The sequence below is a fragment of the Solanum stenotomum genome, chromosome 2 (genome assembly GCF_019186545.1).
Source record: "Solanum stenotomum isolate F172 chromosome 2, ASM1918654v1, whole genome shotgun sequence".
Classification (NCBI taxonomy): domain Eukaryota; kingdom Viridiplantae; phylum Streptophyta; class Magnoliopsida; order Solanales; family Solanaceae; genus Solanum; species Solanum stenotomum.
The window spans coordinates 57,543,950-57,562,536 of record NC_064283.1 but is presented as its reverse complement, the minus strand read 5'-3'; the positions used below and the strand labels follow the sequence as shown (position 1 = coordinate 57,562,536).

Below are 18,587 nucleotides of genomic sequence, written 5' to 3'. Positions count from 1 at the left end.
TCTTTGAGCCCCGACTAATCTCGGGGGTGCACAAGCCCTCGGCAAGGAGTTTCCCGCAAGTGCACCATGGTTAATTAAGGTTTTACCCAGTCCGATGGCCCTCAGAAATTATTTGCACCTAGTGGGTTTCGAACTTGAGACCTTGAAAGGGAGCAAACCCCAAGGCTCAAGTCAATTGCCAGCAGGCCAACCCCTGAGGGTTGCCTTTGCCTCTTACTTGTAATGCCTTATATAGTTTAATATCAGTTTAATCTTTTTGCGACCAACAGAATACAATTGAGCTTACATAATTTTATTTTATTTTTGTTTTCATTTAGTGTTTGGTGCTCACCTTTAACATGTTGATTGAATTTGTATGGTATATCCGCTCTTAAAGAAAAAGTGTTTTTTTTCTCAAAATAATGTCTACAGGTTATCACTGATTCTCATTGAGTGTGACCAAGTTTAGTTGATGGTTGGTAGGCAACGTTCTTCCCAAAGTTGTCGAGTCTGGGGTCTTCTTTCACAAAATTAAGAAGAAAACCTCATGCAAGGAACTTACGTACCTTATCACAATGAATGGTAAGCAGTGGTGAATCCAAAATATAAATAATCAATGGAACACAAGTTGAATTTTGAACAATTCGATTATGGTATACAATACAACTTTTATCAAACAAGGAAAAAATTTGATAATCAAGATAGAATACGATAGAATCATCATATAATCATTCAAATAAGGGTGTTGCTTTTTTCCTAGGTGATTCCAACTTGATGAGATACGAAGATAAGAATGTATTTACAATCAACAACATACTCAATATAATATCACAAATATGGTCAAAAGAGGATAGGATATAAATAAACCTTACTTCTACCTTTATGGAATAGAAAGGTCGTCTCCGAAAGAGGAGAGTTCATTTAAGTAACTAAAATTACAACATAACAATGCCAGAATGGCTTTTGAAGTATGTATAGGAGACATTTTCCCTCTACCACCAAATTCCAACACCAAAAAGTACAGAGCAATATCCTATTCAAATCAACAAAGATTTTTTGCCACTACCCATCAGGCAACCAGATTGTCAAAGGCAATGCCAGTTAAGCTCTAATCTTCTGGCAATGCAGGAGGAGTATATGACATAACAAGGTAGACAGTGCTAAATTCATGCAAACTGCAACGTATACAGCTTTGTCCTTTAGACTCCTTTACGTAGAAGCTATAATCTCCATGTGCAATTTCTCCATTACAATAGGTTCCTGAGAAGGTAACCCCAGGGAAGTTCTCCAAGAAAGGTGAGGCATCTACATTAGGTTCACCGAAAAATAACTTTCCACGACCATAGCAAGCGAACATCATACCACCAAAAACAGACTTCTTATGCATATGCATGCTTCCATTGCTATTAGAATGATCACCATTTTTTAGGTGGTTTAGATCCTGCTTCAGAAGCTTCATGTCGTTTGAAACATCGTTGCAAGAAGCATATGCCAAATCAGGATTTGCATGGTAAAACTGGAAGGAGTCGAAATCACTGATACCATCACCATGGACATAGAGATACTCGTTATCACCTCTGCAAATTCATATAATTAGTTACAGAAGTAGAGAGAGAGAGAGAGAAAGGACGAGGAAAGGCAAAAATAGTTGTAAAGACAGCAGTTTCAACTACGACAATAATATGCCCAGTGTGATCCCACAAGTGGGGTTTGGGTAGGAAGGGGTGTGTGCAAACATTACCCTACCTTGTGTGAGAGAGAGGTTATTTCTGATAGACCCTCGACTCAATAAAAGCATTTTCAAAAACAGATTCAACAAATACAAGTAGAAAAGAAAAGTACCAGCAGTAAAAATAATAAAGATATCCAAACATTAGTTATACAATTGAAAATGCTTTTCCATGTTTGCAGAAACAAATTCAGTTGAGGAGGACTCCCCATTCTCTCCATGAACCATGGAAACTTCCTAGAGAATAAACCTTCTATCTGCATGCTTTTACACATCAAACACCTCAGGATGGAATTCATGCATACATATCCAAACATCGTAGAACAATCAAACATCATAAGTGAAGGCCATAAGGATAATCAAGCTCGATAGTGCATTAATCACCTTAAAACCAAATAGAATTCATGCATACACATCGAACTTATGCGAACATCCCCAAAAGTGCATCTCCTCGTCTTTGGAACTCCAACATAGAGAGTTTGAGAATGGGTATGATCTCCCAGCTGGTGAAATCAAATCATAGAAAAGCAACATCAATTAAACGAGGAGTGAATTATTTTCAAACACACTCATGAAGGAAGATGTATACTAGGAGAGAAATTTCATCAATTAGACAGCTTCTAAGTTCTAAATAAGTATGATTAACTTTAAGATTATGCTTTATAGCAGATTATTAAACCATAAATAAATTATTTTTAAGAAAAGCAATAGTTTAACAAAAGTGATTTCATTACTGCTTCTTATTATGCTATACCTTGTGTAACTGTGCATGTCAATCATGAACATTCTTCTGTAAATTCTTTTATAACCTTAATTTGCGATGGTCAGAATTTTTATCTTTAGTTTCCAATAGAATTTGAAAATCAGTCGGACAGCATGATCAACTCTAAGTCACTAATCATCCAAATATGTCCAATCTGCTATAATGCATCTTGTTAAACCCATTGTATACTCTTCCCTGCTAAGTGAGGCAAGAGCAATAGAGTTCTGACATTTGATGAATCCACGCATTACTGAACTTAAAAGATTTCATTATGATGGAAGGTATCAAAGGGAAAAAAAACAACGAGACTAGTTACACCACAAAATTTGCAAGTATTTTGGTAGTTGCCTTTCTAAACAAACCAGCTATAAATTAATTCCTTCAGAAACTAGCTACTTAACTTTGGTGTTGAAACATTAAACCCAATTTCCTTCAGAAGATAAACTATCTTACCTCATCATAAATCTGATCTAAAATAGGCTCACCATCCAGATAATAATCAATGCCTTCTGTTCTCACCATGAACTGAGTAGAATTGTCACGAAATTTCGCCTCAACATTAACAGCTTTGTATATAGACCCAATTGGTGAAACGCCAGTAGATAACATTACATGAAACTGAGTTTCCCCAACACCTGTTTACCGGGTCCCAGAAAATAATTTTCTCAATAAATTCCCTGGATATATAATATGCTAAATTACCTACATATATGGAAATATTAAGTAGAAGACAAATCTAATCATCAATATATTTATTGATATTTGTGTAAATACCCATATATTTCTGTGTATTTATTTAGTGGTTTATGTTGATGATATCATTATTACCTGCAATGATCAAGTCTTTGTTAAGGATGTTATTTCAAAGTTAGACATCATAGAATTCTTGGAGTAGGCGCAGAAAGCTATGATTTGTGGTTTTTTCGTAATCTGTAAAGATGGCCTAGCAAAGCCTTTGTGCTACACATATATAATATTATTACCTTTCTCAAAAAAATAAAAAAGAGAAGAAGAGGATCAATTGATTATGTTTCTTCCTTCCCATCTCTCTTTCTATTTTATAAGTTGAGGAATAGAACTAGCTAACGATTGAGATGTACTTGAATTGGTAAGTTCATATTATTCCACAAAGATGTTAGCACCAAGCTGATCAAAAGTTGAGTTTGTGATGTTCCCCAAATATTGTGGAATCACACCCCAATATGTCAGACTAGCATTGGTGGCAAGATTCTCTCCTACCCGAATGCCTTATAAAGGAGTGCTCTTGTTATTGAACAAACAGGATAACAATATGAAACCGCAAAGTCCAGTCAAGAAGCAATTCATACCAGGAAGTTTGTTTGTATCCCTTGAAAACAGAAGAGCTACAGCAGCTGAACTGGACTCTCTGTTATTAAAACGGTTACTTATTGTTCCATCTTGGTATAAAAAACGAGAACCCGCATCACCCACAATGACAGTCTCTTCGGTAAAAGCATAATCTACAAAAATGGGGCACTGAAAATAAAATTTCTTTCTCATAGAATCAAGTAAGAAGAGAAATTTGGATCCATAAAAGTATATTGCATAGATGAGAACTATGAAGCTCACTCACCTAACTTTGCAAGGACCGGTTTGATGTCAATGTCCTTGTCCTAGAACAACATTCAAATGAATTTAATTACATTTTCAAGTAAGAAAAAGAAGGTTGTTCCTAGATATTTGAAAAGCAAAAACTTCGAGTGTCTCTCAAAGTTCATTCAGCTTTCCAAAGACAAAATTAAATAAATAAAAGAATATTCTCCCTAACAGCTTAAACTTTTAGATGAACCTGTCACACACTTCAATATGGTATTAGAGCAGGCATAGGTCCTAGGTTCGAGTCTCACCACCACTCATTCTCAAAAAGAATATCTCGTGCTTGGCCAATCAAATAGAATTTTGCATGCACGCAAAGGGGTGTGTTGAAGACAAATATAAATAAATAAAAGTGTACTTTCTCTTAAATGAGTTGGTCACACACTTCAATACAACTTTTAATCCGGCCCACTCTAAAATCTAAATTGATTAGTCCAGACACTCAAACAGAACCTGAATTGCATGACAGCATGAGGTTTAACTTTATCCACAATTTAAGGAAAATAAGGCATCACCACTTTGACAAGTAGGGAATAAACTGTTTTGACAAAATGAAAGGTCTTAAGAGACTTGAGACTTACAGAAAATAACAAAATTCCCATTGGTGATGATGCATAACGAGAAAACGAGAGGTCCGTGATACTCCTCATGAAATCATCAATCAAGAGTACCTGAAATTTGTTCTCCCCAAGTTAGTGTATCCCATTTTAAATCAAGTTAGCACAAATTTTCAACTAGATAAAAACTATTCATATCCTTCAAAATTCCAAGTAGGAACTTCATAAATTTGAAACGAAAATCAAGTTAAAAAGTGGAACTTCAGATTTCTCTAAATAAAGGCAGACATATTTGTAAAAATGTTACGGTTTCTTGAGTAGAGGATTACCCGAGCCCTTTTTAATGGGATAAAATCAACTATTAATCCTGGCAAGAAACCAACAGTCACTAAAACACCCTCGTCCTCATTACGAAGATCCTCATGAGCCTGGTTATCTTTCATGGTGTTCCACTGAACCTGGAAAAACATCATTTTCCCCACGTCAATTCTAGTTAAGAAGAAGTCAGAATGCAATCCCAAGCAGATTCTAGCCTATAACCACTAGATTTACCTCTTCAAACTGGTTAGTGTTAGCATCTTGCCCAAAAATTCCATAGGATATCGAAGTGATAACTGGAATTTGGCAACCGAATCTACCAGTAATCTGCAGAACAATATGGATCCATAAGCAGCACATATAGTTTATTCCAATGTGTGACAATTCAATACGTTGAATGGATGGTTTTATTAAAATCTCTAGTTTAACAAAGTACAACATTTCAATTGAAGAAAAATAAAAGGGCCCTTTTTATTCTGATTGTTTCGCGTATTTTAACTTTCTAATCTTCATAATGATTGCCTCCATATATTAAGTAGTTCGCATAGATCGATTATAGGCTTGCTTGTGCCTAAAAAGATATTGTGTATGAATCACTCGATAACTATGCTCAAAGAACTAGGTGAAAATCTTCTCTCATGACTGCCCACATAAAATAATACCGGTCTTTCACTTTTGTGTTGCATCAGGCCAACACATTTCGAAAGTGATTTGTCATCGGAATAACTACAATATCACTTTTTCTCAAATCGGTCTTGAGATAAAATTGATTGCAATATCAAATGAATAGTCAAAATATAAATGGTGTCAAACATAAATAAATATCATTGATTTGACACATTTTCTTTAATAAGAATTATAAATAAGGAATGCTATTTAGTAAAATTAAAAGCATTTTAGAAATTTAACTTTTGACTTCAGTGCTTCTCATTCTTTATAAGTATTCCGAGTATCTGGACATGCACATCATGCGCGAATTCTATATCAATGAGCATGTTTTTTCTTAAATCAAATAATTATAACTGGAAAATCTTATCGCATTAGTTAGGGATTACTATAATACCTCCAACTAAAAACACTCATCTATATCTATATACAAAAATACCCGTTAAAACTCAACAACCACTCTTCTTTTATAAAAAAAAAACTACTCCTACACTCAACCAATGCTCCGTATGAATGTCAACACGCATGATCCTTGAGACTAATAAAACCACCGCTTAGGAAAGGAACAAAAATCAATCAAAGAAGTTTACACTTTCATTTTTCATGGTTAATCTTTCACCTAATCAAATACGTAATTTATTAAGCTTAATCAGACTTTTACTTTCACCTTCCATCACATTTTGATAATATTTGTTCTCTCTTGAACTTGTATCTGCATATACATGTCGCATTGAGTATGTGTATGTTTATTTTACTTGAACTATTTCTTAAAATTTGATGGTGATAATTACAATTGAGTGTACACATATAATTATATATGTATGTTGCGAAGTGATTAAGAAAAGAGAAAAGAGGATGATTTTCGTCAAAGTCTGAAGATTATTGTGCTAATACTAACATGAAGAAAGGACCAAGGTCACCTGAGGAAGAAATTAAGATAAAAAGACTATCTTTGAGATTTGAACTCTGACACTTGTAAGTGTATAAGATGAAGGTGCAAATTTAAAAATGGAAAAAATGAGGTTAAAAAATTCTATAACAAGAGTAATCAACTTTGATAAGACAAGAATGGAAAGGCGTAATCGACAATCATTATGGCAGAAGAATATATCATAGATAAAGTTGATGAAAAAATGTCGTTTTCGACATCATCTATTGGAGCAATCAAAGTTCAATATGAGATATATCAAAGATTATTTTATAATGTGATTGATGGAATACATATAAAGTTAGTCGAAGAGTATGCCTTTTGACTTCATTCAATAAAGGATCAAGTATGCTATATTCTATAATAAATGATATATGAAATACACATGCAATACACGTAAAGAGAGACTAGTACATATAGAGAGAGAAGATGACATACGAGATAGTGAGCTTCCTTCAAGTCATAAGAAGGACCGATGGAAGCCATTACAAACTGGGGCCGAATCGGCCTAGCTAAAACCTTGTCAACAACCTCATCTACAGCATCCTGCACCAAATGTTCAATTTCAACCCAATAAACTTTTGTCATAAACTAAACAAGATACTCCCATTGTCCAAAATTAGTTCTTCCATGAAGTTTTCAATAAATTACAGTCAATTTTAGTAAAAAAAATTCATCATTTCTCATCAAAATTCAAATTCTTAAACATAAACCCTAACCTGAAGGATGAATCTTATACCTGAAGACAAGGATTGCAGGAAAGAGCAGAAGAAAGGTTTGGAAGAGTGAGAAAGCGATTGATGATGAGATTCCAACTACTGTTCACACATGCTGCTGATGCACATGATTCTGCTGATAACCGAGACAGAATGTTGTTAAGAAGGTCTTCTCCGATTGAATCAATCGTCGTCGGCTCCGGCACCGTTGCTGCTGCTGCTGCCGGCGCCGCCGCCGTCAATTTCTGTCTTTGTTTGGGCGCCATTTTTCATAACTTAAAAGACCCACTATTTGCTTCTTTATATTTTTTTAATAAAATAAGGGTTAAAAATATTTCTAAATTATAAATGTATATAAAAGAAAACCTTATGTCCATGCGTGGCGTTATCATAAATCAGGATTTTTTTTTAATTTATTTATTTTCATAAATCTTTTTTTTCCTTTTAATCTATTTATTTCTAAAACTAGTATTTCCTTTCATGAAAAGTAGTGAGTTTTATAAAAAAAATTGTGATTTTTATGAAAAGTTGTGATTTATATGAAAAGTTGTGACTTCAATTAAGAGTTGAGACTTTTATGAAAACGTTGTGACTTTTCCGAAAAGTTACAACTTTTCCAAATAGTTGTGATATTTCTGATAAGGCACAACAAACATTTTTACACACTACCCTTTATTGTCTATAAATAGAGAGATTTCCTCTCATTTTAAAACAACGAAAATTTTGAACTTCTTATTCTTCTTCTTATTCTTCTTCTTCTGCACAATTAAATATTCATGTACTTTGCTTCTGTTGAATTGCTCACTGACACCATTGCTTAAGTTACAGATCCTGATATTTTTTTACAGTCATAATTTTATGCTCATGTTATTAAGGATAAATGATAAGATGTTATAATTTTCTGTCATGACCCGAGTCTACACCCTGAACGTAGTCGGCACTCAAGAACTATTGTTGGTCCCCAAGCGAACCCTCATCCTAGCTGACTACAAGTGAAAGACTAACTCAAGCATACAAAACTTAAAAACTGAATAAAAATTCATGAAACTCAATTACAAAGCTTTAACTCAAATGAAAAACTCTGAATAAAAATAAATTATTCAACTCGCCATAAAATAGGCAACTTAAGTCTTTAAAACATTTAACAAGATAAATGAAAACAGACTTTTCAAACTCTACTGTCTATCTATGAAGCCTCTAAATGACAAGGATGGAAGTCGGGACAAGACCCACGATATCCTGACAAAATTGAAAAGTAAATGAAATCCTCCGGAAGAAAGGAGGCTCGCCATAGCTAACTCGAACTCTATGTGGTATCAACGAGGCTCTTGTTAATGACCTTGAATACTTGTATCTGCATCATGAAACGATGCATGCCAAATTGCTCAGTACGTGGAATATACGAGCATGTAAGAGGAATTCTAAAGCATAAACATAAGTTTGAACTTGATAAAAAGGAAACATACTTACCTCTTCTCAACTCACTCGTGCTAAACCCAACTCAAGAATAAGAAACATAGTTCAACTCAATGATAAGATATTCAACTCAATGAAATAAGGCTCAACTCAATAATAAGATACTCGACCCTGGGTACTTAACTCTGGATACTTAACTCAATATAAAGCAACAATACATTTGCCATAAATGGAAAGCTTTTAAAACAGTAGAAAGCAACTCAGTTTGTATGCAAGGAACACCAAATAAACTCTGCTTGTAGATGAAAATACGAAGTAAACTATGAGTATATAAGAATACAAAATATCTCTGTGGGAGTTTCTCTAACCGACAACCATCACTATGAGCTATGTGATGATACATCGTCTCGCCCACGCTGCCAGAACTGTCCTATAACTTGTCGGGATATAGAACGCCTCAACTAAGTGAATCCACTAGTCTATGCTAAAAATCATGAAGGAATCAACTAAAAAGTATGACCCTTTATACCCACGTTGGCTACATGGTTTATGGAGACTTAAGTTATTTGAACTCGTCCACATATCGGTGTTCAATACTACTCTCAAAATATAACTAGCTCATATGTTTTAAAACATAACTCTTTCTGTGGTTTGAGATTATTACTCAAAAACTAGCTTAAAAGCTCTCATAGAAATCGATGTTTCCTCTCTTGTTTAAATGTGAAAACATTTACTCTTTGGGAATACTTAGTTCTCATATAATCTTTTGAAGAACTGAACTCAACTCTTGCTCTTGCTCAACTCAATGCTCAAGTCTTTAAAACAAGTCTAAAACAATTGTAAAAGACTTCTCAAAATAAGGTTCATGCCGAATTATGGACGTGAACGACTCAATTCAAGGTTTTCAATAACCACACATAGAACTCAATACTCGAAACTCAAGAACTTTAATGATAATACTTATTTAAAGAATGCTCGACTCAGAGGGTTCATGCCGAATTATGGGCATGAACTACTCATTCAAGGACTCAAAGATACTTCTCATCTGAAGACTATTCGACTTATAGGGTTCATGCGGAATTATGGGCATGAACTACTCAACTCAAGGACTTCATGGGTAACACATAATAGTCCCGTGATTAGGAATATAATCTCAAAAAATGATTAGGAACTCGATACTCAAGACTTAAAACTTGAAAATACTACTCCTCTCAAAGATACTCAACTTATGGAGTTCATGCGGAATTTATGGGCATGAACGACTCGACTTAGGGGTCTACATAACAACATGGAACTTGTGTAATCGACTCTTCTCATTCTCATGCTTACTTCCTCAAAACTTAGTTCAAATTGATAATTAATCTCAAAGGATTCACAATTGAACTCAAAGACTTTCTTGAACTTTACTCTTAACTCTTTCTTGAATTTTAATTATGAATTCAAGAGCATGGTTCGTGATATGAAGGATCCGTGATGACAAAGTAGGTTCATGAATACATTCTCCTCATTCTTATACTCACTTTCTCGAGTCTTGAAACAAGTTATTTGAGTTTGTAGAAGACTCATCAAAGGGACTATCTCAAAATGTTCGGAAGAACTCTTCAAGGCTTAACTCTTAACCCTACCTTGAATTTGAATCATTAATTCAAGGTTATGATTCATGTTCATGGATGATTTCTAGATGTTTAGAAGTCATTTAGAGTAGTTAGAATCAATAGGAAATGTTAGTACACTTTAGAAGAACTTAGATAGGCTAAACGACGAAAAAAAGGTAGGGGCAGACGACCCGAGCACGTTCCTGGCGCAGGGTGCTAGCCCCTAAGTTACTGGAACCCAATTCTGGCGCACCAACCCTCCTGCGTATCTGTAGCGCGTCACGCCACCCCTCCCCTAGAACGACCCGACAAATTTTTCTTCTCGTTCTCTGATCCTAGATTGCTTTTAATCGATTTCTTTTCTCAAGTTTTCCTCATATTCAATTACCCAACCTAAGTACACACTAATCTACTCAAATCACTAACTTTCATCTCAAGAATTCATCAAAACTCCAACAAAACAAGATTTAGAATGAACTTCAAGAACTCGATTCCTTCAACTTTTGAGAATGAAATTACGCTGAAAATAATATGATTGGTGTGTGGGTGAATGAACCCAACACTATAGAAGTTTACATACCTCTTAGGGATCAAACTCATGGCAAAAATCCTCAACAAAACTCAAGATACTCGACAAACGCTTTGATCCTCTCCTCTTTTCTCCTCTTTTCTCTTATTTTCTCTTCTTGAACTCTCAACTAAAACCCTAGGCGTATATTAGGATTATAAAACTGAACCTAATAGGATTAGACCCTTAAAACCTTACTAAAAATGAATTAAATCTGATTTGGTAAGGAAAAGACCAAAATACCCCTCACTATTTCCGGGTAACTTTCCTTAACTGGACAGCCTGACTTCAAAAGAGCATATCTCACTCATCCGACCTCGGAACCTAGCAAACTAGGTGGCGTTGGAAAGATAATTCAAAGACCTTTCATTTTCCATCTTTTATATCACCTAAATCATCTTGTACTAGGAGTTATGGTCATTTGAAGTTGACCCAAAATTCATAACTTGCACAATTTCAGAATTTTGCTATTTCCAATTTAGTTCTTTTTGGAACTCAAGGTTTCACATCTAGTGGCCTTAACACTTAAGAAAATTTTAAACTCCTCGGTAAAATCCTACTCACAACGAAGGATGGTTCAAGTCTTAGCTCAAAATTTTTCGGGGTGTTACATTTTCATTTTCCTTTACATTATTAATGTTTGTTACTATGTAATCTTGTATGTAAAATAATATAGTGTTTTAATTTTAATGACCGGTAGGCTTTAAGTATTATTTTATAAATTTCGTGATATACTAGTTCCTTTAATATATTAGGTTTACGCTCCATTATACTATGCAACTATTTATATCCATGCTATCTATAAACTTGTCACTTGTACTCCAACTCGGACGAATACCCTTTAATTAACCTGAATTTCTTTGAAACGACTCATTTTCAAATTGAAACTCATGACCGACCCTCTGTCTATCTTAACCCAAACAAATTTAACTTATTTCCCATATGTTGAAGGTTTTTTGGAAATGGGCTAAATTTGTTTGGATTAAGATAGATAGAGGATCATACATGTGTTTCAATTTTGAAATGGGTTGTTTTTAAGATATTTGGGGTTAATTTGGGTTGATTTGAGGTTTTCGTTTAATAGGGGGTATGGATGACAATTGACAAGCCTGCTTAAGACGGGATATAAATAGTCACATGGTGTAATGGAGGGTAAATCTAACTATTAAATAAAAGCTATGACATATATTTTCTCTTCTCCCTTTTAAAATTAAAATTATTAGAGAGGCCCCTTGAACTTCTCATTATTTATAATAAAGATACTATTAATTAAACTTCTTTATAACGGTATTCATATGGTATTTACTAGTAATTGAAAAGGCTCATTACATATTAGAAATGATCTATATAAAGCATTGGTTCTACGTAATCCACAAAGAGTTTAGCTTTAAAAACTGAGTTTTGTTGGTTGGATAAATTTTTTACTCTATCAATAGGTTTAACTCATAAAACTAAAGGCTAGCTAAATTACATTTACCACTAACTATATTATAATTTTAAAGTTAAAATTTTATACTTTTAAAGTTTTAAATACAAACTTTCAAACTTTAAAAATATAAAAGTTTAAATTTCACATTTTAAAAGTTTGAAAATTTAAATTCAAACTATAAAAGTTTAAATTTCACACTTTAAAAGTTTGAAAATTTAAATTCAAACTTTAAAACTATAAAAGTTTAAATTTCACACTTTAAAAGTTTGAAAATTTAAATTTAAGACAGTAAAAAAAAAAAATTAAGGCGAATAGCCTATACTTTTATTAATATTAATTAAATAGTACAAGTTGAGTTACAAAATATAAGTAGAGTATTAAAAAATCTAATCTACACAGCCACCTTCTAGGAAGTGTTCTGTTTGAATTAGACCTCAAATTATTATACTCATACTAATAGACATTTAAATTTAATAGTTCATGCTACCAAGGAAATCTTTTTTTAAATCATTTAACATTTCTCTAGTAACATGCTCTGGAATTGGTTGATTAGATAGTTCCTCCATTGCATCAATGTCGTCGTCACTAAAATCTTGCATTATTTCATCAACGTCATTTTCAAATTTGGTCGGTAAAGGTGGACAACCATAACTCCTTCTCTCGCCATTAATCCAATCTCTAAATAGTACCGATATCTCCAAGTTATCTGCTGCTAATGAATATCTATGCTCTCCAATTTGAAATCTTGCTGCACTAAAAGCACCTTCCGAAGCAACTGAAGATGCTTGAATAGCTAACACATCTCGAGCAACCGGTTGAAGTTTTGGAAATCCCTGGCCGCGATTGCTCCACCATTCTAGAAGATCAATAGTAGTAGGTTTTGTATTTTGATTAATATATGCATCAAAATCATTTCTATCATTATGAGAAAGTTCAAGATAACAGTCTATCATATCATCAAGATCATCTTCATTATATCTACTTCTAGAACTTCAAGGCTCTTCATTACGTACTACATTCATTCTATTAGAATTATACAAGTTATACAATTTTCTAGCTTCAATTTTTATATTATCTTCGGAGAAGGGCCTAAAATACCCTTCAAGTACAGGTAATGGAACAAAAATACCCTTCTTCCACCTTTAGGCTCCAAAATACCCTTCCATCCATCTATATGGACCTATATTACCCTTTCACTTAACAGATTCTTTAAGACTAATAATTAATCCTTTCGTTAATGATGTGGTAGTCTTTAATTGGTTGAAATTGGAATTAACCAAAATAAGAATTTCTCTTAATTAAACTTAGATCCAACTAAATTCCACCCGACTCACTTAAAATTCTATTGACCCATATCTTAAATAATCAAACTTCAATCAACAACTTGCTCCAGTTATTTTTAATCCCAGTCAAAAAAGAGGTACATTAGACCATAAACAACATGAAACTTCCGAAAATTCCCTGGAAACATTCCAAGAAGGAAGAAGTGAAATACAAGATCAAGTGCCACTATAATCATATACCAATATACACCATATTTTGAAACACTATGAAAAGTCCAGCAAATCTCCAATAACTGGGAAACATAAACTCAAAGAGGTAAAATTTCTCAAAATCCGAAACCCTAGAGTTCAAAAATTATTTCACTTTTCTTTTTTGCGATTCATATAAAGCACCGCACGCAAAAAGCAAAACCAACATAATTTTATTTCTGAAATAGACATGATTTTGGGAAATTCTCAAAGTAGAATCATGGAATAGAATATAAAAAAATAAATAAAAAAATTTAGCCATAGCAAGAGATTATATACTTGATGAAGAAAAGCGATTGATATCGCTTTTCTTTATTTGCAAATTTTACGAGAAAATTATATGGAGAGAAATTCAGTGTACAGAGAAAAAAAAGGAAACTCACCGCTACACACTCGGTTCTTCTTGTTTTTTTTAAAGATATGGGTCAGTAAAATTTTACGTGGGTCGGGTAAAGTTTAGTTGGATCCGGGTTTGATTTGGAGAAATAATTGTTTTTGCTTAATCTAAATTCCAGCCAATTAAAGATTGCCACATCATTAATGAAAAGATTAATTATTACTCATAAAAAATCTGTTAAGTGAAAGGGTAATATAGGTCCATATAGGTGGATGAAAGGGTATTTTTGAGCCCAAAGGTGGATGAAGGGTATTTTTGTTCCATTCCCTATACTTGAAGGGTATTTTAGGCCCTTCTCCGTATTATCTTTAACATCTTGACAACTAAGTGTTTCATCTTCTTCACTATCAATACCTAAATTAAAATATATTATATCAACCATACGTGATGCACCTTCATCTTTGTAAAGTGGGTTTAACAAATAAGCGGTTAAATAAATTTGAGCAATACGAATAAAATATTTTTAAAATTTTTCAATCATTTTCTTAACAGATTCTTCAAATCTTGGTTTATTTTTGAATTTATAAAATTTACTAGAAATAGCACAAATATTAGGTAAAGCAGAGCAAATAGTTGGATAATAAAGTGCAGATATTTCTTTTATAGTTAAATAAAAAACTTTTAAGAATTCTATAAGTTCGTTTATGTCATTCCAATCATTATCATCAAGTCTATATGTCATATTTGAATTATGAGCATTCCTAATCATTTGTAATGGTTTCCTATATTCATAAGCGACTTCAAGCATTTCATATAAAGAATTTCAGTACACAATGATTTTAGAATTTTTCTAGGTGGAAGATTAAATTCATGACAACGATTTTCAAAATCTCTACGTCTAGACTTAACTTGACAATTAAAGTTAAAATGACATGCAGTTTCAAATTTTATGCAACCATCATTATACATTGTTATACCATCTCTAACAATCAAATTATATATGTGTGCAGCACCCCTAATATGAAAACCATCAATATAAATAGGGCAAAGAGACGATTTTAGTATTTCAACAGCAGATATATTAGAAACATTATCTAAGGTGACACTACTTATTTTATCACAAATTTCATAGTTTTGTAAAACATCTATAATTGTTTGAGCTATATAACTACCTATTTTATGCATTTCACAACATTTATAACCTAAAATTCTTTTTTGCAAAGTCCAATTTTCATCAATCCAATGTGCAGTAATAGTGAAATAATCATTACCATTTACACTACGGCCCATATCAAAAGTAACAGCTATTTTACAATTATTATAATAAAATAAACAATGAAGATATTGAAAATGTTAAGCTTGATAATCAAAGATAGCCTTTTTAATTGTATTTCTAGTAAAACCTTTAAAATGTGGATTATACACAATTTGAATATAATGAATAAAACTAGGATTTTCAGCAAAACTAAATGGCAAACTCATAACAACAATCATTTTAGCTAATTCTTCAAGATCTTTTTCTTTACTATATGACTGTTGTATACTAGAGCCATAAACATTAGAAGGATTTAATTGTGTTTGGACCATATTAAAGCCGCCTACTCCTACATTTTTAGGAAGGGTGGTACCATTCTTTTTAGCTTCTGCTACAGCTTTAGCATGCAAAAATTCATTTTTACAACATGACATTAAATGATTACTCAAATGTCCCGTCCCACCATGTTTTCCTACAGTTTTATGATTCATTCTATGTTTACATTTATTACAAATCGCTTGTGTTTTATCTTCATTATGAGTCATAAATTGCCACACAACTGATTTTTTAGCGCGTTTTACTATAGGCCTAGGATGCACGGGGGGAACGGGAGCAGGACAACGAAAGGGAGCAGGAGGGGAAGAGGGACTGGGAGTGGGAGTAGCAGCCGTAACTGGCTCAGTTTCATCAACATTATTATCAAAACTATCAATATAATCATTAACATCATCATGTTCATCATATTCAGGTAAATCCTCATCAAAATTATCAAACATTCTTTGTAAATGTTCATGATAAGGATCTAATCCACTATTACTATCAATATTAAAAACAGTTTCATCAACATGCGTATAATCATCTGTATTTATTCTTAATTGATAAGTTTTTTTTGTTTTAGATTTAGAAGTACTTCCAGTTTTTTTATTTTTCTTGGATTCTGAGCTCCATAAATTAGTGATCGAATCAACTATGGTTGTTTTACCCTTGTCAACATTGTTTTTATCAGAATTCATATTCAAATATAAAAAGTGAGTAAATTATATATAATACGAAAATGTAATGCAAAGTTTTAAACAAATAAATAACTAAATAAGTAGAGACTAGAGACTAATTACTCACAAAATAAATAATTAAATGCAAACAAATAAATAACTAAGTGAAAAGTGAGTTGGAACGAATGTACCAAACGTCTACTTAAAAAGTAGACGTGTATGACCGAAAGCCGAAAATTGAAAGTTGAATTTTGAAGCTCCAATTTCCAAAGACCAAATTCGTAATTTTAACGAGAATAAGAGATTAGAGAGTAGAAACTTGAGTGAGACTTTTGAGAGTTGTTGAGAGAGTAAAAGATAATATTTTTGTGAGTGAAAAGAATGACAGATTGGGGGTATTTATAGTTAAAAAAAAAGGATGAAAATGTAGTTTTTAGAAGGTTGGGGTATTAAAAAAAGTTTGGGGGGATAGGGGGTGTAAATGGGAGTTATAGGGGTGAAAGAGTCGTTGGTGGGACCCAAAACCCATTGCCCAACGACGATATTTAACATTTTAAAAAAAACAAACCGGTATTTACCAGACCGGGACTAACCGGTATATCGCGATTTCCGTCCCGTTACCCCTCCCGGACCCACTAGACACCGGCCCTAACCGGTACAAGCCGGAACGGAACCAGACCAGTAATGGCCCTAACCAGTACAAGACAAAGTATCATTAAGTTACGTTGTAGATGTTTGTTATATCGGTGATGTTCAAGCTAACTTGTGCACACGTCGACTATTCCACCATCTCATACTTGATATGTCTTGTCAATACAATATGTGATAACTTTGTCACCAGGCAATGACAGATGTAAAGTAAGGCTACTCGAGCACCCATTATATATATAATTTTACCCAAACACTATTTTTTATATTGAAAACTAGCAATAACATACAAAGATATTGAATGAGCACCTAACTTTAGAAAGGTAGCAATTCGAGTAGTTGTTGTTGAACATGCATGACGTACAAATTATAGGTTTGTCATAGTTGTCAAGATTTAGGCCAATGAAAGAAAATTAACTAGTGTTATAATTTTTAGCTAACCAAAATTGAAAATCAATAAATTCAGAATGAACGTCAAAGTACAAGAAAAAATGTACAAAAAAACATCACCATTAGAAAACACAAATAAGAAGAACATTTTACTAATAATCATATTGCTGTAGAATTTTGTAGTGTTGATCACTAGCAAAGCAAACAAAATCACATGCATAATCAATGCAACAGTCATAAAATTTATTTAATAAAAAGTGGAGATGGAATATAATAAGCTAAGTATCATTAATTAATAAAATTTATAATGTATTAAATAGTATATAATTAATTAAATTAGACCTATGTCTAGAATTTTGTTGAGAAAATTATTAGCACTAAGTTATTAACATGTTGTAGGGACACCATTTAATATTATCCACTTTTGTTCAAATCTACATATACTTTCATCTCTACCAAAAACCCTAATACCTGCAAACCCTAACCTCAGTAGCAGCGGCCATGGCCATGGCCATAACCACCATCGGTGAGACCAACCCCCCGAAGGGTTTTCCCCATTAACTTAGCAAGACAATCCGAACCCTATGCAACCTAAGTCTGCAGGTCTAATCTAATGTAATATGCGACCATTCTCAAACCAAGTCATTAATCCACCAATACCTATTTTCTCATATAAATCAGTAGTTATGCTACATAGAAAACCAAATATTACGTGAAAGGCATCTGAAGTCAGATCGCTTACTATTCAGGGAAATTTACAATATGTCATTATAGGCAAATTCTCTTATGAAAAACCTGACATTATAGAATTGAAGAGGACAATACTAGGTCAATGAGGAATCAAGAGTGAGTGCATAATAAAGGCATTGGATACGAGACATATATTGATCAGACTCACGAACTTGGGAGATTATATTTATCTACTATTTACAACAACTTTCTATGTGAAAGCTAGAGAGAATTATTAGCATATAATTAAGAACCCTTAAATGTGATCCATAGTTTTAACTTGACGTAAAAACAACGATAGAAGCGGCATGGATATCCTTTCCTAATCTATCACTAAATCTTTTTTTCAAGGAGGCAATTTTCTCGATACCACCAGAAATGGATTAACCACTAACGATTGGCATAGCCATGAAAAATCGAACT

General features: G+C 33.1%; 1 protein-coding gene across 1 annotated transcript; it reads right to left on the bottom strand.

Moving 5' to 3' along the window:
- Positions 1-907: 907 nt before the first annotated feature.
- Positions 908-7,539, bottom strand: LOC125854965 (F-box/LRR-repeat protein At5g63520-like). The gene is made up of 10 exons (XM_049534577.1): positions 7,297-7,539; positions 6,996-7,103; positions 5,198-5,290; positions 4,975-5,103; positions 4,670-4,759; positions 4,066-4,105; positions 3,800-3,952; positions 2,925-3,106; positions 2,093-2,211; positions 908-1,556 (listed from the first exon to the last, which is right to left on the bottom strand). Exons 1-10 carry the CDS (start codon positions 7,537-7,539, stop codon positions 1,088-1,090), a joined length of 1,626 nt encoding a protein of 541 aa, XP_049390534.1. The 3' UTR covers positions 908-1,087.
- Positions 7,540-18,587: the final 11,048 nt, after the last annotated feature.